Below are 26,446 nucleotides of genomic sequence, written 5' to 3' on the forward strand. Positions count from 1 at the left end.
GCCTTTTCTTATACCCAGGGCCAGATTTTCACATAAGCTAAATAAAACGCATCTTAAGGCCTCACGCTGCCAGTCTATAGCTTAGGGTTTCACATTTTTACATTATTATTTAGTGAAAGGGAATGGCCCGTTACGTGTTATAGCGTAGGGTCGCAGGTTTAAGTCCATCCCCACTTATACCGTACTAAATTACATTTAAACAAGTCTCTATAATTAAAACAATTAATAGAACTTACCGGCTGTAGTTTTAAGTGAGATCCTTTATAAACATTCGATTAAAGTTTTATAATTTAATCTCTACGAAATGTTTGTACTTATATATAAATTGCTACCTGAAAAAACCTTGAAGCTTCAATGAAATTCAATACGGTATGTAAAATGTTACAGCCAATTAATGAACCTTAAATAAAATCCTTTTGTTTTAAAAGATTTTTTCCTTGAAAATGAAGCATTCAATACGGAAGTTGATCCATAACATTTTTTTTGCTGAATATTTTACATTTTTTTTTCTCAATGCTTACTACTTTTAATAAGAAAAAACAACGTTAAGTAATCACTGTTGCATACAGCTTGCATTTTACGTACTAGATTTCACCAGATTTTTATCGGTAATTTATTTTTGTAATTATTAAATCTTATCAACGAGAAAGAAAAAACACATATCTTCCATCGGTTCTAATTCAGATTATAGATAATGCTGATAAATTTAAATTTAGATGCGCTTATCGTAAAGTTATTTATATTTAATAATTTGCTACGTAGTTAAGTCATAATCAGTGCTAATTTTATGCTTTCGACATTCGAATAGAACCTTTAGATCACCGCACCCAAAGGTGGGTGGTTGACCTTAACCTTTACTAACGTAGGTGTCAATGAGTTTCGAAACTAGACTAAGGTATTCCACCCTTTCTTCGTGTTTACATAATATTAAATAATGTTTGTAACTGAAGAATATAACTGCTGAATATGTTAACGCTTTTAATAAAAAGATTTCTAATAGGGTAATATGAAAATACGATAATATATATATATTTTTTTATTAAAAACAGTTCATACAAAACTTTGGCAACTGTCATTGTTTTTTTAAAATCTGGCATATATTCCATTATTTATATGTGTGTATATGTATAATTATTTTCATTTGTCATAATTGTTACCAAGTAGAAAATATTGTTAAAAATGTTAATCGGTTTATAGCACAGAGTCGAATGGATAGTTTGTTGTGTGACTCGATTATTTTTTGAATTTATTCACGATATTGTTATTCCAAGTATGATTCCAAGAATGACGCCGACGGTCACAACTCCCAATATAATCCAAAGGACGATAAGGTGACCCTTGCAGCAGACTTGATCGACTGAATAGGAATCTTCACTTTTACTACTATATCCTGGTGGCGGTGCACGGAACTTGTAAGGGTCACGTACGGGGAGAGGTTCCGCTCCTGCAGGAAACACCATAGGTCTAGGTCGCATCATGGGTGGTAAAAATTGAGGTGGTATAGGAGTCGGCGGCGGAGGCATTGGATAAGAATGAGGTGCTAGAATCGGAACTGAACCATGAAACGATTTCCTTTCTAACGTAGGCTGTGGTGGATGTAACATAACAGCGTGTGGAGGAGGTACAACAGCACTCGGTGCATAATAAGGAGCTCTCATATCAAACATAGAACCGTACCTACGTAAAGTACCACCCGGTGGAGGACAGGGAGGATAAAAATGTGGTCCGTGTCCGTGAACTGGGCACGGTTCTCCGTCCCATGTAGCTAATGCTAGTGCTGGTACACTACGAGTCGAGCGGAGAGTTCCGTTTCTTAAAGTTCCCATGGCGTAATTGTCTGCGTGAGGAGGATAGTAATTCCTATCCGAACGATTTGCATATCTTGGTCCACCACCGGTATGTCGCACCATTGGCACTTCTTCGCGATCGTCGGTAGAGGTTGATGTAAGAGAGGGCGAAGAGGGACGAGTGTTATGAGTTGAATAGTTCATATCTCTATGGCGCCAAGCCATGGGAGTTCTCTGTCCGGAGTAATCCACAGAATGGATCCGACGCCTCTGCCTGTCCATAAAATTTCATTAAATTGGATGTTAACCTGAAAAACATAAGCACGATCAGATACAATTAATTAGTTTATAGTATATTAAAACTATTACACTAATTAAATTATGAAGAAAACTTTTTCAGACAGCAATAATGTTTAATGTACACGTTTCAAGAGACAGGAGGACATATTTGGCTAAGACAAGGTTAAGGGGCCGTGGCCTTAGGGGTAATGACATTAAAAAACAGATTATAAAGGAAACTAAATCAACAGGAGAATAATATCATACATGACTAGACCTTAATTCGCAAACAACCATTAAATGCCATATTGAAAGTCTGAATAATGCGAAGTAGAAGAATTATTAATCTACAACAATTACCATTAAGTGATATTTTCAATGAAACTTTCATGCTTGAAAGATAATAATAATTGCTTGTTTTTCAAAAAATTTCTACACTTATTACTATAATTAGCAATTCATCATACAAATTAAGCCAAAATGGCCGATCTTATGTATACATTTTATATCAATTTCAACATATATGAGGGCGAGAACAAGTAATTTAGCGAAGCGTCACTTATTTCTAATTAACCATCCGTTCAACTCTTATATTTTACATACATAAGCGTTCATTTTTTAATTAGTCGCATACTTCCTGGTCGAATCACTAAAGATCATAAAGGAAAAATTCGGTTTTCCCAATTAACTCGTGTTTTTATGGAATGACATAAAATGTCTGGAAGGCAGAGCATTTATAGAATACCTCCCACATGTCATCCAGTCAAGGCTAACAGGTAATCATACAGAACTAAAACGAACTAGTCGTTTCTTCTAAATCAGATAAAATAATCAAGAGACTTTTCAAAACTAAAAAAAAAATAAAGTTTTTCTAACAAGAAACTTCTTTAAAATGTTCCCCTCCAATAACTTCGGCAATAGACTCCCTGAACCTTATCAATATATTTAATAATACTTTCTCTATAATAAGATTTATTACACTTTTCTATTTTAAGCTTGGGAATTCGGCACAGAAATTTAATGGGGGTGCAAAAGGGTGTAACATACAGCAAACGCTATACAAAAACTAAGTTCTGGAAGAAAAGAAAATTCACCAAAGTGCCTAGAGCATACTTTAAAATCGCCTTGAAAATTCAAATGGCTTACTAGACATAAAAATTTTGCTATCGTGCACGCAGTAAAGCCCTAAAAATTCTAATCAGAAACGATAGAATGGATAATAAATCAGGACAGGACACATAATAATGGATTAAAACTTTCGTCCACAAGAGACATTGAATAGAATCATCCATCCGTGATGACCAATTTATGATCTTTTCTATTTAACCTATTTTAAAGGGGTTAAACTCATTCTCAATCAAAAGAACCCGCGTTTAATCGCCGAAATTAACGCGAGCCGAGTAATTGAGATAGAAAAAAAATTATGTTACGGAAATTCTTCCGGTAAATTTAATTATTTTTTCCCCCAATAACTAGCGCAAAAACGAAATTGATACGGCACGTATGTAATGCACATCATTGACGCGACAGATGCCATTAAGATCAAGAACATAATCGCCCAATATGATTATGGCAGTTGGCTAGGTGTGAATAAAAGTAACCGGATCTGGTAGACATCAAAACTTTCCCATTTCTTCAATAGAGCAGGTTTTCTCAATGACGTGTAAGTCTAAACCGTTTTTACACTTACATTAACGCTCTTGACGAGAGTAAAATACTTTTACTGTTACAAAAACGACATTACCTGTAAATTCCTGTACATCCAAGCTTCACAATAAGTATTAAAACTTACATTGCTATCGAACTATCGACTCGAGGTATACACTTCGGCCATTTCACATTCAAAAGGGATTACACACAACCTGTTGTTGCGGCTAGTCTTGTACGCATGCGTTGCTTCGGGCTTTATTTCCAAGTACAATGACACTGTCTTGCGGATAAGCTGATTGAAGTTCTTCAAAAAAGTTTAAATTTTTCGAATTATTTCCTTTTGGCTACACCTTATAATTATATATTCGTATAATTCATTATAATAAATAGTTATTACGACTTTAAAAAGTATAGAAAATGATAAAAATTAGCCGATTGGACGAATTTAAATTTTCGTAACGTCCTTATTGGCGGATTTAAATTTTTAAATTTAAATAAAACGGAATTTTATTACAGAGAATAACCCGATTGGTCGAATTAAAATTCAAGTGTTTTACGAGTAAAATATTTTGTATAATCACGCCAGCTCGTTTGTTTTGTATTATTTCCATGGAAAAACGAGGCTAAATATTGAAAACATTCCTAATATTGTTTAAACGGTATTATTTTTCGTAAAACTCTTTAGTGTTTTTACAATGGAAAGTTTCATTGAACAATTCCGAAACTTTTTCGGCGTGAATATAGAATACTTTTACTGGGAATTTTGAATATAATTTTATTTTATAAGAATAACGATTCGTAAATAATATACGAAATAAATTTTACTTGTTGTTTTTTTTAATAAAAATGATATACGTGGAAACCAAAAATAGTTCAATTGAGTAAAGTTATTTCGGTAAAGAAATTACTTATGCATTGTAATTTACCATACATGGTAAAAAATAATAAAAACTTGTGTAAAAATCGTAATTAGCTGCGATTTAAAACTAGTTGGTAACAAAAAGGAAATCAGGTCAGAAAATTTTATTTTGAGGACATATTTTCTCTCGTCTTATAACAATAGAATGACATTTTCAGAGATTTTATACGAAATCTATGGCCTGAAAAGTATTGCAATTTCTACTTTAAATATAATAAATATAATTTAAAGTAAATAAATTGGCATCGATCTTTATATACCAGATGAATGGTTATAACTTTAATATATTTTCCAAAAATAACGAATCGTGCAGCCATAATATTGTAGAGAGATTTTGATACGTGATTTATACTTTTTCCTTTATTTATATTTATTTTTAATTTCCAAAAATTTAATTTATTTAAGTAAAAATCTGGACAATAACTACATAATTGTCAGGAACGGGAGAACATTATACAGTTTGGTATATCTAATTATTTATGCATGTAATTTAATCTATAAAGCTTATCGATCAGTTGTAAATAGAAAGAAAATTATTAATGGTAATACAAACTGAGGACTAATTACCAAGAAAATTTGCTGTCTTCTTACATCTTTTCCAATGACAGGAACACAACACAGGCAGAGTCGATCTTTTCTTTGAGGTTCCCTCTCGACTCTGTCTATGTTAATTGCGTTGTTTTGATGGAAAGGACGTAAGAAGACAGCAAATTTTCTTGGTAATTAGTCTTCAGTTTGTATTGTTTTTAAATATATATTTCAAACTTGAATTTTTTAACGTTTACAAGAATTATTAATGGAGTAAATTTTAATCACACGTAGATTAGATTCAGTAGTAAGTCGAAGGTAGCTTATGATGTTACATATTGGCAGATGAAAGGATCTAATTTATCGCATTCGTAATCGTTCCATAGAAATGCCATTTCTTGCAACATCTCTGCACAGTTTTGTTCTCCTCCGCTGTTATTAGGTTGCTCTTTTCCCCATTTATTGAAACCGGGAGGAAACGATCTTCCGTCTACATACACGAACGTATCGTTAGTTTTCATTACACCCACCCAACCTCTAATTAATTTCTTAGATTTCAATAACAATATCAAATCTTCATGGTCTTGGTCGCTCATGGGCATTGCAACAACAGCGTTTTCTTCTCTGCACGTTGCTTTTGCATCTTCGAACGTTTTCGGTGTTTCAAATAATTTGTACTTTGCTGGAAAAAAAACAAATTAACTTTATTATAAAGATTAGAAATTATAATTTTTGGAGGCCTTCGCATAGATTTGCCCCAAAATGCAGTGACATAAATTAAATTTCTCCTTTGATAAGTGGAGGGAAGAAAAAACTTGTTTTATTGATTTTATTCACATAAAACTCGAATTCCTTATCACATAAAACTATGTAGAGGTATTTAAAACATAATTAATTATTAAATATTATAAATTAAATTTTTAAAAAGAAGTCAATATTTGGAGTTCATCGGATTTCTTTCCTTTTTTTTTTTTTTTTGTATTACTTTAATCGAGTTATGAAGAATTTTTTTTTTTGAGTCGAGAGTTAATCTACAGCAAGTCGATTTTATGTCAGTACATTTTCTGTTTCGTGACTTTCTCGGGAGGAACCTGATTGTTAAGATTTGTTGTGTTGATATGCCTGTGATATATGTGGCAGATAGATATAGGTTTTGATCAAAAGTTTTCTTTTCTATATATTTTGTAGAAGCAGAACTGATTATTAATGTGTGATTTCTAACAAACTTTATCAAGTTTCTTCGTGATATATACATTGATTTGTGAGTGTCAATTCATCAAGATGCGTGAAAACGGTATAGAGGTTCTGTTATGTACAGTACAGTACGGTACAATCTGCATTCAGATGTATAGACTCCCTGCAATCAGTGACACGTGTGAAATAAGCTACACGTGTGATACGACTAACGATAGGTCCTAGTTTAGATAATTACTGAAACACCTTTTCTAAATTATTAATTTTTGAATGTTTAACAAGTACGATGCTGTTGTTTTAATATTTTATTCGCCAATTATAATTTTTACAATTAATTTATTTATAATCTAATGCTACACGCGAGAGAATACCTTAAATTTAATTATTATTTTATTTGATTACTTCTTCTATCTTTTATGTTTATAAATTGTTATTGATTAGAAATGACGTTTGCACCGTGATGTCTTTGAATAATGTAAGACTGTAGTAGATAACGTAGAACACACAATAATCAATAATTTTACGGTATTTTCGTGATAAAACAATGAAGTATATTTATTATTTAGTCTATGAAGTATTAACTCACCGATTGTTTTTGTTACCTTAGCTTTAATTATATGCTTTAGAAGCGAATTACGTATAAGCAAACGGCTCTTGCTAAATAATTCGTCACCCTTTAAGAACTATTATGTGATGTTCTAGTATAATAATTTGTCATGGTTTACTGTTAGAAAAATCATAGTCATAAGAAAAACTGTAACCAAAGCAATTTCCATATAATGCAGGTCTTTGAAATGTTGTAAAAACTATAATTTTCACCGAAAAAAATATATATTTGTGTTAATATCTGTGTTAATGTTATTGTCCCCCTTCTAACTATTGATACGCTTGATCATTTGAATTAAAAAAAAAACAAACTAATTTTAAATTAAAAAGCAACAGAATTCGTGTCAATTGATCGTAATGGAGTTCTTTTAATCAGATTTCTACTATATTTAAATGTATATGAATCGTAATACATAAAAAACAATCCAGCAGGAACCCGAATAAAAAGGAAACAAGCATAAGGCCTGCCCGTAATACGCAAACTTCCCTGCAAAAATTTCAAACATTTTCGACAAAAGACACAGGATGAACAAAATCGTGTCCCCCATACAGAAAAAAATCCCCAATATTTCCCCTCGTTTCAAGGTCCCCAAGTCTAAAAATGTTAAAATCTTGGGGGGGGGTCATTTTTTGATCGATCGCCGTACTTTCCCACTGTTATATATAAGTAATACGCGCCGATATATTGATAATTAAATCATCTTAATTCGGTTTATTAATTAGTACTGTATATAACTATTTTCCCACGCATATAACTCATTTACATATGAGGATAATCCCATGCATTTTTTATTTTACTTATATATTTTTTTAAGTTAAGCCATTCTGATATTGTCACAAAATGATGCGAGTACCAAAAAACTTTCTATAAAATTTTCCTGTTAATTGTACCATTAGAAAAAATTACTTAATGGTTACAAAAATAGGAAATTTCCGACTGAGGAATGCCTTTTGATTGTTGTTATAGTTTGTGATAGTGAATTAATTAGATAATAATTAGCATAAGTTTTCTTTTAAATACTTAATAGTCTAACCTTCTTCCTATAACAACATCATTAATTCTTACCCTCAATTCTTGTAAGGATTTTTCTGAAAAATAATAATATCGTTACAGGAAGGTGAGTATTTTAAGAGGAACATACAGGAATTTTAATATTTTTTTTATAAGTCAAGCTACAAAAGAGCTTAACTAGGTCATTTGGCTGGGACTCAGATGCAGAGGGCCTCAAAATTTAGTATTTTATGTAAAAAAACAAACTAGAAAGTGATATAAAGTGTCTTTTAATTATATTATTAATTTTGTTTATATATATTTTTTTTTATGTTTTTCGGACGGGTGTGGAGGCCCACATTTATAACTGACCTTAATTTACCTCTCTCAGGCTCTGCTTAACGTTCTTCACTTAAATTAATACTTGATTTTGTCATTTAATTCCAATACCAATGTCATTTCGAATTATATGATTAGGTTATTATATAAATTTTACCATAAATCACTATTTTACAAATTTACAAAGCTTAAACTTACGACATTTTACCGAACATCTTCCCATTTCCAAACACATTCTTGATCTCCTAAATTCATCCTGTATTTAATTTTCAATATAGTAATTAAAATACAATAGATCCATATTTAGAATGTTAGTTTAATTAAATGGGATTTACATGTGTAATTAAACGCGTATTGATATAAGATAAGAATTAACTTACCTCTTGGTATGGATAATCCAATAAATCAAAGTATTTACCTCCTTGAACATCAACTAATTGATGCTGGTAATCAGGATCACAAAGGTAGGTATTGAGCAAATAACATGTAGAATTGTTGTAATTAAAAGCCATACAATTCGGTTGTTGTCTTCTATGACTTAAACATAACGTTAAACATTCAGTCAAAGTTATCCCTTCGGCCATTCTGAATGGCTTAACGTCCAGCATTTTATCTTTCCTGTTAATTGAAGCTGCAAATTTCAGCAATTCCTCTTGGGTCTGTTCAAGTTTAATTCCTTTGATTAATAGGAATAAACATATGCAAAATGCTTTCAATACAAAATTCATTGTTAGTAACAAACTATTTTCCACACACTTCCAGATTTAACATCAACTCAATTTTTAAGTATTTAATTCCCTGTTTTAAACAGGGAACTGGTCAAGTATTGTATCTGCTTCTACTGCATACGTGTGTATATATATATTATTATTATAATAATCTCTCTCTATACAACTCTAGTCAGTCAGTCGATATTTGTTCATTATTAATGAACCACAATAATTGCTAACAATTAAATTTACTAAAATTGGATTATCTAAAACCTTATCTGAAAATAACCCATAATCAGTTGGGGTAAATTAAATTAATGTTGTGTGAATAATAATAAGGGAGAATCATGCTGCTTTTGCTGAGTGATTTGGCAAGGTAATATGATTGATTATTAATAAAAATTTTCTAAGAGACATTTTAAAAGAGTAATTTCTGAAAATTTTTAAAAAATAATTTTATATTTTAATATATTTTATTACACAAAATATTACATTAGTAATAAAACCAGTATTTTAAACATAATACATGGAAAAATTTCAACTTCAAACCAATAATTGCTATGAAAGGAAAGTTATTATCTGTAAATCCATCAAGCGTAACTTTACTCCAAATGAACGTTAATTAAGTTAAATTATGGATACTTTTTTTTTAGTATTTTAATAACAAAAATAAAGCTAAAATATTCGTGTTTAAACGAAGTGAAAGAAGCAAATTCGTATAATTCACTAACGCTTAAAAATCGATTTATTTAAAATATAAATATTAAATAAGCATAACGTTTTAACTAAAAAGTAAAATTTTATTAAATAAAGTATGAATGTTTTGTAAAGAATATTGTATTATTACCAAACAAGGTGTGAAGAACACTAAACAAGGTGTAAAGAACACCTTTTTTAACTTGTAGTTAGAACAAGGTGTGTAGAACACTAAACAAGGTGTAAAGAACACCTTTTTTAACTTGTAGTTAGAAAAGATATGAAGAACACCAAACAAGGTGTGAAGAACACCAAACAAGGTGTGTAGAACACCAAACAAGGTGTGTAGAACACCAAACAAGGTGTGAAGAACACCAAACAAGGTGTGTAGAACACCAAACAAGGTGTGTAGAACACTAAACAAGGTGTAAAGAACACCTTTTCTAAGTTGTAGTTAGAAAAGGTATGAAGAACACCAAACAAGGTGTGTAGAACACCAAACAAGGTGTGTAGAACACTAAACAAGGTGTGAAGAACACCTTTTATAAATTGTAGTTAGAAAAGATATGAAGAACACTAAACAAGGTGTAAAGAACACCTTGTTTAGTGTTCTTCTAACTAAACAAGGTATAAGGAACACCTTGTTTAGTGTTCTTCTAACTAAACAAGGTGTAAAGAACACCTTGTTTAGTGTATGAAGAACACCAAACAAGGTTGTAGAACACCAAACAAGGTGGGTAGAACACTAAACAAGATGTGAAGAACACGTTTTCTAACTTGTAGTTAGAAAAGGTATGAAAAACACTAAACAAGGTGTGAAGAACACTAAACAAGGCGTGAAGAACACCAAACAAGGTGTGTAGAACACTAAACAAGTGTCAAAAACACCTTTTATAAATTGTAGTTAGAAAAGATATGAAGAACACTAAACAAGGTGTAAAGAACACCTTGTTTAGTGTTCTTCTAACTAAACAAGGGGTAAAGAACACCTTGTTTAGTGTATGAAGAACACCAAACAAGGTTGTAGAACACTAAACAAGGTGTGAAGAACACGTTTTCTAACTTGTAGTTAGAAAAGGTATGAAAAACACTAAACAAGGTGTGAAGAACACCAAACAAGGTGTGTAGACAAGGTGTCAAAACACCTTTTCTAACTTGTAGTTAGAAAAGATATGAAGAACTAGATGAAGTTAGAAAAGATGGATTAATCCATGAAATTACTACTATTACGTTCATTTTATATCATTAATTTCGCCTTAACAAGATTATAACTTTATTCATTATATATGGATAGATGTGTGAATAATGCATTTTTGTTATATAAAGTTTTATTCGATATTATTGTTATATAAGCGAAATTTATACACGATTTAAAAGAAATCAGAATCTATATTTATCATAAATGAATGAATAAATAAATATATATATAAATTTATAATTATTTGGTAAAATCAATATAACTGTAAGGATTATATATAATTTAAGAATCAGTTTGTGTAGATCCACATCAATGATAAACGGAGAATATTGAATAATTTAAATCTTTATATTAAAGAAATCCCCGAGGATGTTCTTTTAAATAGAATTTAGTATAAGCTCAGAATATTTGTAATGAATAATAAATGGAAGAATCACGCAGGATTAAAAGAAAACAAATTGTTAATACGTTATCAAATAGTGGAAAGTGTGGCTCCATCTATTATTCGATAGCAATAATAATTTATTCAGTTCTCTACCCTGATATAATTTTTATTTCTTGTGTTATAGAATAATGATTCGTAAATAAAATATATAGAAAATTCAAGATTTGTGTTAAAACAGTTTACACAAGAAAATCGGAGGGGAGGATTTAGTTTTTACTATTTTTATTTATATAGTTGAATTATACCTTAAAATTTCTAAATCTATTGATAAATAAAATAATTTAACAATACTGGATAAACTAGGAGTAGAGCGAATAGTGGATGAGTAGATTATCCAGTATATTCATCTATTAATAGATTTATATAAATGCACACATTTATAAAATACAATAAAATAAATAATTATGGGAAGTATTAAATAAAATGCGTATAAAATGGCCATAATTTCAGAATAAAGATCGAATTTTCTTACTTTAGACAAGATATTGTTACGACTTTATGAATAAAATTATAACTGCAATGACTTGTATAATATAGAATTAATATATTCTATAGAATGTTATAATTAAAATTAATAACTTTAGATGTATTTTTAAAACTACTGTTCATTATTATTCTTAATTTCTTTAGACGTATATTATTTATTTTAATTCACTTAATCTATTTTATTACTTATCTCCGTGCCTTATGTCACTTAAAATCTTGCATTTGATGTTCCTTTATTGAATTTAGAACAGCTACAAAATTTCATTATTTATTTCTCCTTCGAATCTCTCTGCGATTTCCTATTTGTTATTCAAGCGATAAGACTGTTAATTTAATTTCACATAGCTTCTGTTTCAAAATCCAATTTCATTATTAAAGTAAATAAACAAACAAATAATGGTCAATAGAGTAACATATCAAAGATGAATTCCCATTTCTTTTGCTTTAGGAAATAGAGCGCAAAGATCAGGTCAGTTTATAAGTGATCGATTTTCTTGTGCCATAATCCTGTTGGTGGGGATTTTCTTGTGCCATAATCCTGTTAGTGGGAATTTTCTTGTGCTATAATCCTGTTGATGGGGATTTTCTTGTGCTATAATCCTGTTCATGGGGATTTTCTTGTGCCATAACTCTGTTGGTGGGGATTTTCTTGTGCTATAATCCTGTTGATGGGAATTTTCTTGTGCTATAATCCTGTTGATGGGGATTTGCTTGTGCCATTATCCTGTTGGTGGGGATTTTCTTGTACTATAATCCTGTTGGTGGGGATTTTCTTGTGCCATAATCCTGTTGGTGGGGATTTTCTTGTTCCATAATCTTGCGGGGAGAATTTTATTCTACTATAATCCTGTTGAGGGGATTTTTTTGTGCCATAATCCTGTGGGGGGAATTTTCGACTGATTCCCATACTTTCCCTCTGACATATAGAACAGCCAGGAAAGTAATATAACAAATATATTTTAATGATTTAATTTTCTTAATTTTATTTCATATGATGTATTTTTAATATATTAACACCTTGTTGTTGCCGTTCTATAGGCTGTATGATTTAATTTGAGTCACGTAATAAAACGAAATGTTGTTTCTACTGAACACAATAACTAGCAGCGATATTAATACAATATCATACATGTTAATTTAAATGGTAATTAGTTTTAATTTACATGTTTAACCAAGTAATCTATGATGAATGTTTAGAAGCCGTTTATTAAATATTAAACAGTAAAATTTCGGATGCATAATCAGAGAAATCAGTCGAGATAAGTTTTCATATTTAATGAATTTAGCCAGTACTTTTGCAGAATAACGGTTTAGAGAGATTCTGATTAATTTATTTAGTAAATTAGTATAGTAAATTTACTGTTATTGCTATTATCATCATCAGTTTGACCATTAAAAGAAGAGAAACTGACAATAAAGTAGAAGTATAGAGCATCAAACCACGTGTTATGTGTAAGGCTAAGACATCTAAACACTAGAAATCATATAAAAAGCTATTAAAAGTATAAGATTTTTAGTGCCAAGATGTTTTATCCTTAGTGACAGGATCTGAAAAATATTTTATTTGGGCAATTTGGACAGTCTAAACAGGTGTAAAAATCTCACTAATTAGTCTTTCTTTTCTATCAAAATACGCCTTCGACTGGATCAATTATTCATATCATCTGCTGGTTTTTATTTCTTCTTAGTAAATTATATTTTAAGAACTTAATTAGTAAGATTATTCCAACGTTTTAATATTGTAATATGGATTTAGATGTGATGTATAGCCTTCGTGATAAACTTTACTTCTATTTAAAGCAGAAGTGGGTCCATCGCGTTACCGAAGATAATCTTGATATGAATAATAGATATTCGCATCTGGTGCTAATTGTTAAACGTAACAAATTGTTTTGTGATGTACAGTTCCGTAAATTCAATGCTTCTCTTGTGACCATTAGCTTTATGATGCTAATGTTTCTACAATGAAACTTAAATTTATGGTGCTTTCATTAATGTTCTCATTAATAGATTAATAGTGCTTTTCTCTTCTAAATACGAGATTGGGAGTGGTTTTAAGTGAACTTATTCATATTCTTTGCTTAATGAACATTCATGTATTCTTTAGTTATAAAGTTGTGGTGATTAAAATATATATATATATATATATGTTACCGGTAAAACCCGATTTTACGCCAAACTAGTTTGGCGTAAGCGTGTCAGGCAAAACTAGTTTAGAATTATTATTCAAGTATTCAATGGTTAAAATAAAATTAAAAGGCAATTAATTAGATGAACAATATTTATTCAACTACCGTGAATCAATAACTAGTGACTTTAAACACTGGGCGGCCTGCCGGCGGCTCCCCTCCGGGAGGAGTCCGTCGGGAGCACGAACAGTCGGAAGCGCTGCCATTGGGGTTACCTAGTATACTTTAACCCACCCATTAATATATTTAACCATTAATATACTTGAATAATAATTCTAAACTCGGCGTAAAATCGGGTTTTGCCGGTAACATATATACAAATATAAATTTTGTTTTTAAAGATATTTGAACTTTTTTATAACGGATAAAACCACTGAATATTGGTGGGATCCCATCTGACACACGAACACGTGGCTCCACGAGCTGGCCACGTGAAGTTTTGTGGGTTTTTTTCGTACGTCTAAAACCCAAATAGGGATCAGTAGGAATCCTCTCCTGTATTAATTGTTGCCTTCTCTCTTCAATTTTATCTTTGGTATAATACATAAGTCATTTATTTATTTCATACATCGGATCGTAACTCAAAACTTTTAAATTTATTATCGAAATGTAATACTTTTTTTTACTGTCACAGATTTAATGTTTACAAAAATGTTTCTTTGAAAAATTACAATAAAAGATAAGGAAATTAATCTTTGAAGTTAACCTGGATATATACTACATAAATTTTAATATATACGAGTAGAACATTTTATGCATCATAAACAAAGCAACGTTTAAACTTATTTAGTTTTCGTGATACAGTTATAATTGTAACTGATAATTTAACATACAGAAAAGGACCGTTTTTCCGTGTATTATTTAGATATTTACACTTTTTAACATTTCTTATACGTTTTTTAAAAAAATGTCTCCTCGTTGTTTCAATCAATCGTGTACATACAAAATCGATATGTACATGACATTTCGTTGTAAATATAACAATGGTAGGCTAAAATAACCAAATTTTTTTAAATACGGTTTACATTTTTAATGCTTGTACTTATTACTTTTCGCTACTATTCAGATAATAAAATTAAAATTTTGTTTACTATTAATAATTTTTAAATCTCTTACTAATACAATTAAGAACATGTAATTAATTAATTTTTAATCTATTCTCTATTATAGAAACTGAATTAACGATTTCGGAAGAAGAATTACTGTATTTACAGTTATATCTTCGTATGTTGAGCGAATGCAAGTTCGATATGTTTTTCTTTGAATAATTCATATTTTTTGAATGAAAATTTCCTACTCGTATAGAATTCTTTACATTTTTAAGTAAGTAATAAATTTTCTTTTACGTCAAGAGTGCTAATTTACTAATTTAAATAAAGAAAAGTATCTTTAAACATAGCAAATCTCGGTTTTTTCTAAAGAAACTTTAACACTCTGTATTGATTTTTTTTAAATTATTACAAAATTCTCCTAGTTTTAATACATTTTCATAATGTATTAAGCTATATAATGATTGATTCTACTTATTATTTCTTATTATTTCTATCACAAAGAATAAAGTAACTCAATACATCGCTTTATATTAATATATTTAAATATATCTTAACCACGTTACAATAACACCAAAATGTTCCACTTAAGACAGAAATTTCGAAACTTTGTCATTCTCTACGACTTTATATCGATCTCCTTCTTATTCTCTGCTAAACAGTTAATAATAATGATAATTAATAAATAAATCTGGTAAACCGGTAGTAATTCGCATGCCGTTTTCAAAGAAAAGTGTTGAAATTTACATCCTGAACTGTCTTATATACAGTATATATAGCCTCAGTGGACTAATAATGTTTAATGAACCGTTTGCAATTTACTCCAATCGACCCCCACCCCGAAATGCTTTATCGATTATTTTTGGAACCCCTGATCTAAATATACTTAGTAGTGAAATATAAACACGTCTCTAAATTGTAGAATAGTTTTAGAATCTGTGAATATAGCTTATATTAATTTATTAATATATTCCCAGAGTTGTATAATACGCTAATTGTCAATATATCAACTCCTATAACTATCGGAATGTACGATAACATAAATGTGAAGTGTCAGATTTATACAAGTGTTAAACAAGCTACAGCTTAGGACCTCGCACTTTTAAGTTTAATTATTATTTAATAAAATAAGAAGGGGTTAAAATATGCTAATTTTGTGCATCGCGTATGGAAATTAAAGCTTCCGTCGCAATTACAATACACACGGAATAGTAAATTTTTTGGAACAATACCAAGATTTTGATCATTCTGTAAGGGCAATGCACTTTAATTTTAATTTGAATTATAACTTGTAACATCAATCACGTTTTCTACTGACCAAAGTGGGTACATTGCCTTATTTTTGTGTTATTGTCACTAGATTAATAGAAATTTAATAGATATCTCCGATTGAATATCAATAACTTGTGTTTAATAAGGATTTTAAAGTAGAAAATGACCATATAAAAGTAATTAAAACATCATTTCTTTTTAAAATAAAATATATATATATATATTAATCATTATTTTTAATTATAGTAAAAGTTTACTGTAATTTATATATATTTTCTGGAAATTATAGCTATATATAAAATTATATGGAGAGAAATTTGAACATAAAAAACATTCACGTTTCGAGAGTTATTTAGTTTATATTACATTACCAAATGTTTTATTTCTTTTTTTTTTTAAACGATGGATAACTTCAAAATTGAAACGTCGAAACCATCATCAAGTAAGAGACACGTTTATTTCTTCTCTAATTAATGATCGAAAGAGCAGTTTTCGTGCACGGTTTACCAATTTTCTCATTAAAATTCCACAGAATGGAATGTTTTTATGATCGGAAAATGGCTCGTAGGATACGACTTTGTATTTAAATGGATAACTTTGATCTCGAATATTCCTCACTTCTTTCCTCGGTAATGTTTTCCTTAATGCCTGATAGATAGATGTAGAATAGAATCTTATTCTGTAATAATGCGGCAGATAATTAACCGGCAAATTAAAAAAAAAAAAAAAAACTGTCAAAAATGTAGACAAAATCTTGCAATTAAAACATTAAATTGAAGATCAGATAATAGTTATATATCTCGCACATGAAATTTTAATGCTTTTTAAACAATAAAACGAAGGGTCATTCTCGGAAAGTTGTATATCTCTCTCCGTACTTTGATTCCTATCAAATAAACAAGTTATATTTTAAATTATAGTATAATAAATTTCCATAGAAATAATCGAAAGTTTTATATTAATTAAACGAAAAATTAAGCTTAAATCTTATTTGAAAAACCGTAGGTGCTCGATTTCCATATTGGATAAATGCCATTATCACACGAGTCGAGGACCGATAACTTCTTTAAAACTAAAAGCATCCAAATTCGAATAGTACACAAATATAAATTTCTCCGTTATCTCTCAAGTAATTCCATTACTGTCACCCCGCTACAGGTACACATTTTACAGTACTTTTGTCGCTATAGCAACCCTCTGTAACTGTTTAATGTCTAAACTAACTGAACACCAATGTGGTTGAGAGGTTTGTCATCGTCCGTACGTTCAAATTAAAACCCTTATTATTACTAATCATGAAATACTGTTTTCAAATAAATCAAATATTGGATATCTTCAACGTTTTCAATCTATCAAGGTAAGTAGAGAGGTTATTTTGATAATCGATCCTTAACTTTGGTTATTGGCCTCGTGTTTAAGCGGAATACATTAAAGATCGTTAAGAGAGAGAGACGAATAATTGCCTATTCTTAACTAACGAACTGTAAATGATTTCGTACGTTGTTCGGTGATTATTTTAAACATAACAATTACTTCTTTTACTTGTTTAAAATTTCTCTAACAATACATTTTTAAGATAATTTTTCATTCTCTTAGAAGTCTTCTTGTTTAATTAACTCCTTTCTTTGGAGGCACATCTATATTTATTTAAGGGAGGAATTTTTGATAAGATAAAGCCACACCTAATCAACCCATTTATATATACACAATTTTTTTTTATAGCTTTAACTATTTTTATATCTACGCGAATTTCAAATGAAGATTTAGTGTAACGACATTATTTAGATTAATCAAACGTTCACAGGTCAACTTAAAGCAAAATCAACTCAATATAAATATCCTATTTACATACATTATCTGATATATATTTCACTTTTAAATGGTAGAATTTGTCTGTGTTTTTTATATTTTTTCGAATTTATTTAATTATCAACGTACATATTTTTTTTCTAGTAGGATTAAGGAATTCATTGAAAAGTTGAGTAAAAAATGGAATAAATTTTATGTTTTCAAAATCAATGATTAAAAAAAAAATTGATTTTAGTCACGATATATTTTGTATCTAATTCTATAACATTTTGTAAAAGTTTTGAGTGATAGCTCCTCTTCAAAAACAGAAATACAGTATGCGTGACTAATGATAGCAACCAAAACTAAACACGAACTATATCTACAATTTTCTTTAATTCATTATGCGATACTTGATGAATGTAGAGTTAAATCCTTAAATTCAGCTAGTTTTTATTAATTAAAAGTCAGATCTTTATCATTCCAACGATACATTTTCATCACAGAAATGCATTGAGCGAGATAGAAAATTTTTTTCTATCTTCTGCAATAGTGAAAAAAAAAAAACGTTAAGATAAAATAAAATAAAACAACATAAAATATATTTCCAAACGTAAAAATATGTATTTTTATTATATAAAACAGCAGCTTACTTTATAATTATACATGTATATCCTAATGGTGACCATTTTTTTCATGAACACTGAAAAATATGCATGCAAAATAACCTCCGAATAACGGCCATTCTTTCACGAACACTGAAAATTATGCATGCAAAAGAACCTCCGAATAACGGCCATTCTTTCACGAACACTGAAAATTATGCATGCAAAAGAACCTCCGAATAACGGCCATTCTTTCACAAACACTGAAAAACATGCATGCAAAAGAACCTCCGAATAACGGCCATTCTTTCACAAACACTGAAAAACATGCATGCAAAAGAACCTCCGAATAACGGCCATTCTTTCACGAACACTGAAAAACATGCATGCAAAATAACCTCCGAATAACGGCCATTCTTTCACGAACACTGAAAAACATGCATGCAAAATAACCTCCGAATAACGGCCATTCTTTCACGAACACTGAAAAACATGCATGCAAAAGAACCTCCGAATAACGGCCATTCTTTCACAAACACTGAAAATCATGCATGCAAAAGAACCTCCGAATAACGGCCATTCTTTCGTGAACACTGAAAAATATGCACGCAAAAGAACCTCCGAATAACGGCCATTCTTTCACGAACACTGAAAAACATGCATGCAAAAGAACCTCCGAATAACGGCCATTCTTTCGTGAACACTGAAAAATATGCACGCAAAATAACCTGCGAATAACGGCCATTCTTTCACGAACACTGAAAATTATGCACGCAAAAGAACCTCCGAATAACGGCCATTTTTATGTTCCCGTTCGTGGCCGTTGTTCAGAGGTTTAACTGCGTTACATTAAAAAAAAAAATTATGTACGTACAGTACAGTACATAAATTCCACTCCTGACATATTGACTTAATATAATACAATATTAAAATTACAAATGTAAATTTAACAGATTCTTAAAATCATAATTTAGTATATCTTGTATATATTATTATGTAAACGAAACAATACTATAAAATATATCAAATTGAATTCATGATTTATAAGTATTAAAAAGTATATAATTTTCAAAACGATTTATATTTTAATTCTTTATACACGTCATGTGCTACTTGGAGAGAATTTTATTGATGTCAATTCATAAATATACGATGATGTAAATAATATGAGTAATGTAAACAAACGAATGTATAATTAGAAAATGTTTAAAAATTGGAAATTATCAATTTTGTTTATTTACACGCGTGAATGTCAATATTAAATAACCCGTGGTAAATGTATTCGCATAGATTTTTACAGGTGTAGAATTTTTAAATATCGATTTTTACTGGATTTACATAATCTGTAGAAGGAATATTCAAATATTCAAATATATTTATGCGTTTCTTATAAGACTTTCATTGGAAAATTCAATTCCAACAGGTTTATATTTAACTCGAAGTTCTTTGATTGTCACTTCCATTAAAATGTCTCTCCTCTTGCTAAAGTAAAGAAACCTGTTTACACATTAGCGAGGTTGAGGCCGAAGTTTTAAACGCGAAAACGTGTACGTCAAACGTTCAGCGCCGCCTTCCTGTGAGCCTAGAAGTTTGACAATGGCGTTTGGAAACGTCGAGCGTGATCCCAAAGGCCATTGTCAAACTTCTAGGCTCACAGGAAGGCGGCGCTGAACGTTTGACGTACACGTTTTCGCGTTTAAAACTTCTGCCTCAACCTCGCTATTGATTTCTTCGTCAAAACGTGTGTAAATTAAATTAAATTCACTTTTTACGTATTTAAAAAAATTAAAGTTAACAGATGTTAATCGTAAACAATACTTTTACAGCATGAAGAATGAACTCTGAGTTGGAATCAGCTCTTCCTCCAGTTAAATTGGTTGGCAAGAATTCTGTCAAATATGGACATCCACCGTCTGCTCGGTAAGTAGTATATATGACATATCGACTATCAATCTTAATAGTGTAACTGCTCTGGTGATGAGTGACGACTGGTAAGAGTCTTGGGTTTACGTTTTTTTTTTTACCTGTTTTATAACGATTAAAAGCAATACAACGGTTTAAACGTTAGTTTAAGTGATGACACTTCCAATTGTTTAAGCGTATTGTTGACTTATTAACATGGCACGTAAGTTTTTAAATTTATTGTATCGATTTTAACTTGTAAATTCTTTTTTTAAAAAAAGTCACTCTGTAACTTGTTGGAAACGGAAACTTACGATCATTGATCTAGGCTTGCACTTAATAATAATAGAGGGGAAAAAGTTCGTTGAATATTTAAACACGCATTAAACATGTTAAGATTCTAGTATAAGTTGTATGTTAATTGATAAACTTGGACAAACTACCTCGTTAGTTGTGTAATAAATACGGTATTATCCTCTTTTAATTCGATTTTAATACTGTTGAATAATTAAATCGAAATTTTTCTTATTAACATGTGCAAATGCCATCTTTATTAATAATAAATTTACGAATTCTATTCACTTACATGAATATTTGATAATCAAAAATGAATTCGTGGCTCGAGCTTCATATTTAATTTAATTTTAAAATTTTCCTAGACTAGGCTACTGTAAATTCACTAAATTATATAAAAGTGGAATTATAAATTCTTTAATTTGTTGGTAACCGAAATTAACAATGCTTTTATTATTCACTCGTGCTCTATTGCAAATGATACTAATTACAGTTAGACCTCTCGAGGAGGCTAACGACAGGAAAAATGGCCGTCTTTGGGAGGTGGACGTTCGACTTTTAGTGTTATTTAGGCCTATAAGAAGCAATATCCAACGTTATAGCTTTTGGACCCTCTCTTCCATCAGCCAAAATAGCTTTTAAGAAAGTATAGCTTTCTGGGACCCATTCATTCCCCGAAGAGGACAGTAAGGGATAGAGTATCAAAGGCTATGAAACGATAGGGAAGAGGAAAAGTCATCGGCACCGTAAGAAATGATTAAATAGGAGCAAAAATGTATAAGAAATTAGTTGATAGAATTAATCAGTAGTAGAAAATATCCATTCGTAAATTACTTCCATGGAAATTAAACGATTAATAATCTGGAAAAGATTAAACGTTATCATCTGTTAAGTGTTGATCCATCTGATATAGTTATCGCTTCATTTAATATTTATTAAATTATTAAGTTGATAAATATATTATTTAAATCAATAAATATATCCGCGAATAAATTTAATTAAGTTTAATAGGATATTATTTGTTTATTTTAAGATTTATAGTAACATTAATAACCTTACTCTGTTTACAATGTTGATCTTTTAGTGATTGTGATGATAAGAGGTAACAGGTTATGATTGAGGGAATTTCTTCGCTTAGTAGAATTAAAGCGAGTGATTAAATGAATGATGAAGATTCCTCCTCATCTTTTCCTTCTTCGTGAGTCCAATTTGCCCCTCTCAGCATTCACTTTAGTGGAGGAAAATTGAGAATGCCGAGAGGGGAGTTTATCCTTCGCACAGTGCGGGATTTACGTATAAGCTACACAAGCTATAGCTTAGGCTCCCCAAAAAACTGTGCGAGTGAGCAATTGTCATATATACTTAAATATACTGCAGCATTATTTGTCCCAATGCCGCACGTCCGGAACGTCCCATACCCTTCACCCAATTTTAAGTTAGATTTATTATTTCACTATCTATATACTTCTTAATTGTATTTCAGTTTAACCCTCTAGGTATCCGAAAATCATATTTGACACTGACATATAATATCTGGACTTATAAAGGGCTCCATATATCAAATAGCTTAGGGCCTTATCGAGTCTAAATCCGGCCCCGCCTTCGCAAATTGTTTTCTTATTTATTTCAACAGATACACTAGAATATCAATACAGTAGATTGTGTCGGATAGAAGGGATAGATTTACTTAATTAGAATTATTTATTTATATTTATCTACAGGTTCAACAGGGTATCGGAAAGGCTCCGAAAAACCGCATCGAAGGATCTTCAATGTTCTATATTTTGCGCTGGAGGAAGATGCAAATATGAAGGATCTGCGAATTGGTGTAAAGAGGATATGGCCATCGACGGTATATATTCGCATTGGTAAGTTATCATTTAAAAAGTGGCTAGTTTATTAAAAATCAATAAGGTATCTGCAACATAAAATACTCTTTAAATTGATTCCTCGTAAAGTAGAGGCTCGTTTTTTGCTCTTAAACAAGTTTCTTGCGTGATGATAAATATCTTAATAATTTACGAAGAGCTTCAATTATATGAAATTACAGTCGTACAGTACGAGATGATATGTCGTACGATGCGACATTGGAAATCCCATCAAAGAAGAATCTATTGTAATCAATTAAATTCTTTTATACGGGAGGATCGAATTGCTGATTATAATACCGAGTTTGTATAAAATGATATTTAATTCTGGGTGTGGTTTGCTTTGTACGACAGTTTAAAAATAATCCGATTTTAATTTCGAAGAAGAGCTCCACGTACTCGTGTTGCGTGTTTATTTGCAAATTGACGCCACTGTTACTATGGTAGCATCTGCATCATTAATGCTACTAAGCCATTAACACATAACGAAAATTAAGTCACGATTTTGTTTGCAGAAAATACATACATATAATATATATATTCGACACATTCTACCAGTTAAGATCGGATATTTTTACACTAATGAGACAAAAAAAATGATTATTTTAGTTAAATACGCTACTATAAAACAATATAAACAATACATCTAATGTTAAAATGAACACTGTATTAATATATTTATGCCAATATTTCCATTCACAAGGATAATGTTTGTTTACTGTTCCCAAAAGTATATGCTTTAGACCCATTTCTACTTACACACAAACTACTTTAGTAACAATCGATTTTTCGATACACGTTACGAATTGTGTACGCCGAATTGATGATATTATTCATAATTCATCACATAGAAACAATGTTAAAAATGGGTTTTTAATACATAATATTAATTATTTTTAAGGATCACCAGCGATATATTGGCCATGTCGAGACCTAGTGCGGAAGTCATACAAAAGTTTAAAGTCATTCAGCAGTTTAAGGAGTAAGTGTATTTTACATAAGTAGTAGGGGATTAAAAATACAATTGATTAACACGTGTTTAATTTCAGTAACGGCATAAAATCGTTAATTAATTTGCAACAGAGAGGAGAACACTCGAAATGTGGAAGTCCTTTACTAGAGTCGGGATTTACCTACGATCCTCAGCTTTTCATGGATAACGATAGTAAGCACTTTTTACACGATTTTTATGCCGTTATAATTAGCAAAAACGAATAAAAAATTAATCAGGGATTATTTTTCTCTATCTTACAGTTTTCTATTACAACTTCCAATGGTGAGTAATCTGTGCGGAAGTTTAATTAGGGGTTAATTTTTAGAATATTATATAATTTAGTCTTTAAATCAAGTCGTTCTTTGTATAGGAAGGACTACGATATCGTGTCGCATGCAACGTTAGCCGATATGGTAAAAGTGATGACTTTCGCTCTTTCTGAAGGAAAAGTGAGCCCTGTTTTAGGCCTACTCGATTACGATTGGCTGTAATGTTTTACTTTATTCATTTATCTTTATTTATTTACTTTTAGATAGCCGTACATTGCCACACCGGACAGGGTAGAACGGGGGTGCTGATTGCTTGTTTTCTCGTTTACACTTTACGCTGCAAACCGAATGACGCTATCAGATATGTCAGACTAAAAAGGTAACAATGGTGTTATTATCCTAAATAATTTACGTGTTAAAATATTGTTCATATGGGATTTTATTGTGCAGGCCTCTATGCATTCAGACGAAAAGTCATATCGAATGCGTCCAACAGTTTGCTCAATTTGTTGTCCCGTTGTTTGTTATATTCGCCAATGTGTAAGTATCGATTACATTTGATACGCGGCTATTGTTATCGCGTCATTATAAATAGTATTGTCTTTTACTTTTCATTTAGAATACCGCGATCTTATGGATTTACCATAAATCAATTTCTGAAACGTCAGAGGTTTTTGTTGCACGGTGAAGAAGCCAGATTATTGAAGTATATACCAAAGATCGTGTATATCATCTGCGAAAGGCTGCTCGTTCTTCACGAACAGAGGAAAAAGAAATTCCCCGATTCCGGTGTGGAAATCTCGTCGTGTGGTAACGAATGTAGTGAACTGCGTAACACGCCCGGCTATTTTTCTGCATCTTCCCACAAGTGCCACTGGTGTCGTTTATCTCAATGGACCGTAGAACTGTCATCCGAAAATGCATCTTCCAAACCTTCATTAACAGATAGCAACGTCACGGCAACCGTAGTGGATAACAATGTACAAAATCCGACAGAAGACAATAGTTTCGATACCCACGTAAGCGAAACGCCGGAAGTGATAGGTGATGCCGTGCTCGAACACTTGAACAGTTTGTATCTCGGAGCACCCACCACTCACAGGAACCAGATCCTTCCTTATAACGGCAATTGCGAGTTCGACGACGATTTCAATTGTGATATCTACGATAATATCATCGATACAATGTTAATAGACGATTCTTCGCCCGACGATCTCTTCGGCCATACCGGATATAGTGTATATCCACCTCGACCCCCATCCGAACTGAGCACTAGTGATGCCGAAGACGAAGCCAACGAAAACACAGTGGACATTGCAGAGGCACTACTTACGGATCATCAGGTGTTGGGGAGTGAACACAACAGTAAAATCAGACACATACAGGTGGGAAATCGATTAAATTTTTGTACAAATTGCCAAAAAAAAATTATTCTAAAACGGATATTTAACCATTAGAAAGATCTAAACAACCGTAATTCGGCTTGGGAAGAGCTTTCCGCAGAAACCAACGCCATTTTGCTTTCGGGATTATTATGGTCGTGGTTAGAACATTTGAGGGTAAGTTGTTTTTATCTGTTTTTATTATTTTTTTACGTTTAATATTAAGATTGCGCCGCTTTCAGATTCCGCTTCTCAGCATTCAGGATCTAGCTAAAGTTGTGGTGTGGGCCAAAAAACCAAGGGAGTGCCTTCTTAGGCTGGATAACGTAGGTTTGAGAATCAGTTATTTATTATGCTAATGATAGTACGTAGTGTTAATACTTAAATATCATCAAATAGGGTACGCGATACACGACGGAGTACTTAATACGTTTTATCGCTCGTCTTCGTCCCGCAACTAATGAGTTGCTGGAGGAGTTGCTTCGTCGTTTGGTTGCATCCCTGGTCCAACAGACACTTTGCATCAGGGGCGTGCAACGTCCTGTGGGTAATCAGTGGGGGAAATTAAGAGAGGGAACAACCGCCGAAGTCATGCGTTTCGTGCACGGTTTGTATGAATTAGTGGTGAAAAAACATTTAGACAATGATAAAATATGAATTGTGATATTCTTCCTTCCATAAATTTGTACAGAAAGTCATAATTTTTGATATAAAAGTTTTCCTATCATGATGTAAATAAAACACCACGCAAGTAATAAAGAACAAAAGAAAAAAAAAATGCATTTCTACATGCCTCTTAATGTGTACGAGTTGTTAATGACGTTACGTCGTGTGAAACCGATAAATCATTAAATTATACCACGATACGATTTAATCGATTTTACCAATGATGATGCGTTTAGATAGGAAGGTCGATTTTTAAAATTGAAACTCATTTTTTAACTAACGAGAAAATAGTTTTTAAGTTTAAACGCTATCTCTATAGTTACCGACCGCGTTATGAATA

General features: G+C 31.1%; 3 protein-coding genes across 5 annotated transcripts; 1 reads left to right on the forward strand and 2 right to left on the reverse strand.

The window, feature by feature from the left end:
- Positions 1 to 1,020: 1,020 nt before the first annotated feature.
- LOC136987330 (uncharacterized) lies at positions 1,021 to 3,995 on the reverse strand. Of its 2 annotated transcripts, none has more exons than XM_067285059.1 (2): positions 3,859 to 3,995; positions 1,021 to 2,095 (listed from the first exon to the last, which is right to left on the reverse strand). In XM_067285059.1, exon 2 carries the CDS (start codon positions 2,067 to 2,069, stop codon positions 1,251 to 1,253), a length of 819 nt encoding a protein of 272 aa, XP_067141160.1. In that variant the 5' UTR covers positions 2,070 to 2,095; positions 3,859 to 3,995; the 3' UTR covers positions 1,021 to 1,250. The 2 variants fall into 2 exon arrangements, with proteins under 2 accessions (XP_067141160.1, XP_067141158.1); XM_067285057.1 differs by having other exon boundaries at positions 3,811 to 3,970.
- Positions 3,996 to 4,347: 352 nt separating this feature from the next.
- LOC136987339 (protein tyrosine phosphatase domain-containing protein 1-like) lies at positions 4,348 to 26,204 on the forward strand. 2 transcript variants are annotated; one of them, XM_067285074.1, is made up of 13 exons: positions 4,348 to 4,375; positions 20,558 to 20,651; positions 22,649 to 22,795; positions 23,697 to 23,777; positions 23,845 to 23,960; positions 24,050 to 24,071; positions 24,145 to 24,238; positions 24,322 to 24,437; positions 24,509 to 24,598; positions 24,678 to 25,443; positions 25,516 to 25,617; positions 25,683 to 25,766; positions 25,840 to 26,204. In XM_067285074.1, the coding sequence occupies exons 2-13, from the start codon at positions 20,566 to 20,568 to the stop codon at positions 26,095 to 26,097; spliced, it is 1,962 nt and encodes a 653-aa protein (XP_067141175.1). In that variant the 5' UTR covers positions 4,348 to 4,375; positions 20,558 to 20,565; the 3' UTR covers positions 26,098 to 26,204. The 2 variants fall into 2 exon arrangements, with proteins under 2 accessions (XP_067141175.1, XP_067141176.1); XM_067285075.1 differs by lacking the exon at positions 4,348 to 4,375 and adding an exon at positions 17,612 to 17,695 and having other exon boundaries at positions 24,160 to 24,238.
- LOC136987280 (uncharacterized) lies at positions 5,408 to 9,103 on the reverse strand. The gene is made up of 3 exons (XM_067284991.1): positions 8,674 to 9,103; positions 8,492 to 8,549; positions 5,408 to 5,845 (listed from the first exon to the last, which is right to left on the reverse strand). Exons 1-3 carry the CDS (start codon positions 9,019 to 9,021, stop codon positions 5,487 to 5,489), a joined length of 765 nt encoding a protein of 254 aa, XP_067141092.1. The 5' UTR covers positions 9,022 to 9,103; the 3' UTR covers positions 5,408 to 5,486.
- Positions 26,205 to 26,446: the final 242 nt, after the last annotated feature.

The sequence above is a fragment of the Centruroides vittatus genome, unplaced genomic scaffold (assembly GCF_030686945.1).
Source record: "Centruroides vittatus isolate TY-2023 unplaced genomic scaffold, ASM3068694v2 scaffold_149, whole genome shotgun sequence".
In the NCBI taxonomy this organism is placed as follows: domain Eukaryota; kingdom Metazoa; phylum Arthropoda; class Arachnida; order Scorpiones; family Buthidae; genus Centruroides; species Centruroides vittatus.

Coding starts and splice junctions, on each gene's coding strand:
- LOC136987330 (XM_067285059.1), bottom strand. CDS start 2,069: ATGGACAGGCAGAGGCGTCGGATCCATTCTGTGGATTACTCCGGACAG.
- LOC136987280 (XM_067284991.1), bottom strand. CDS start 9,021: ATGAATTTTGTATTGAAAGCATTTTGCATATGTTTATTCCTATTAATC. Junction 8,550..8,673: donor TGGATTATCCATACCAAGAG/GTAAGTTAATTC, acceptor AATTAAATACAG/GATGAATTTAGGAGATCAAG. Junction 5,846..8,491: donor AAGATGTTCGGTAAAATGTC/GTAAGTTTAAGC, acceptor TTTTTTTTCCAG/CAAAGTACAAATTATTTGAA.
- LOC136987339 (XM_067285074.1), top strand. CDS start 20,566: ATGAACTCTGAGTTGGAATCAGCTCTTCCTCCAGTTAAATTGGTTGGC. Junction 23,961..24,049: donor GCTTTTCATGGATAACGATA/GTAAGCACTTTT, acceptor TCTATCTTACAG/TTTTCTATTACAACTTCCAA. Junction 24,599..24,677: donor TTTGTTATATTCGCCAATGT/GTAAGTATCGAT, acceptor CTTTTCATTTAG/AATACCGCGATCTTATGGAT.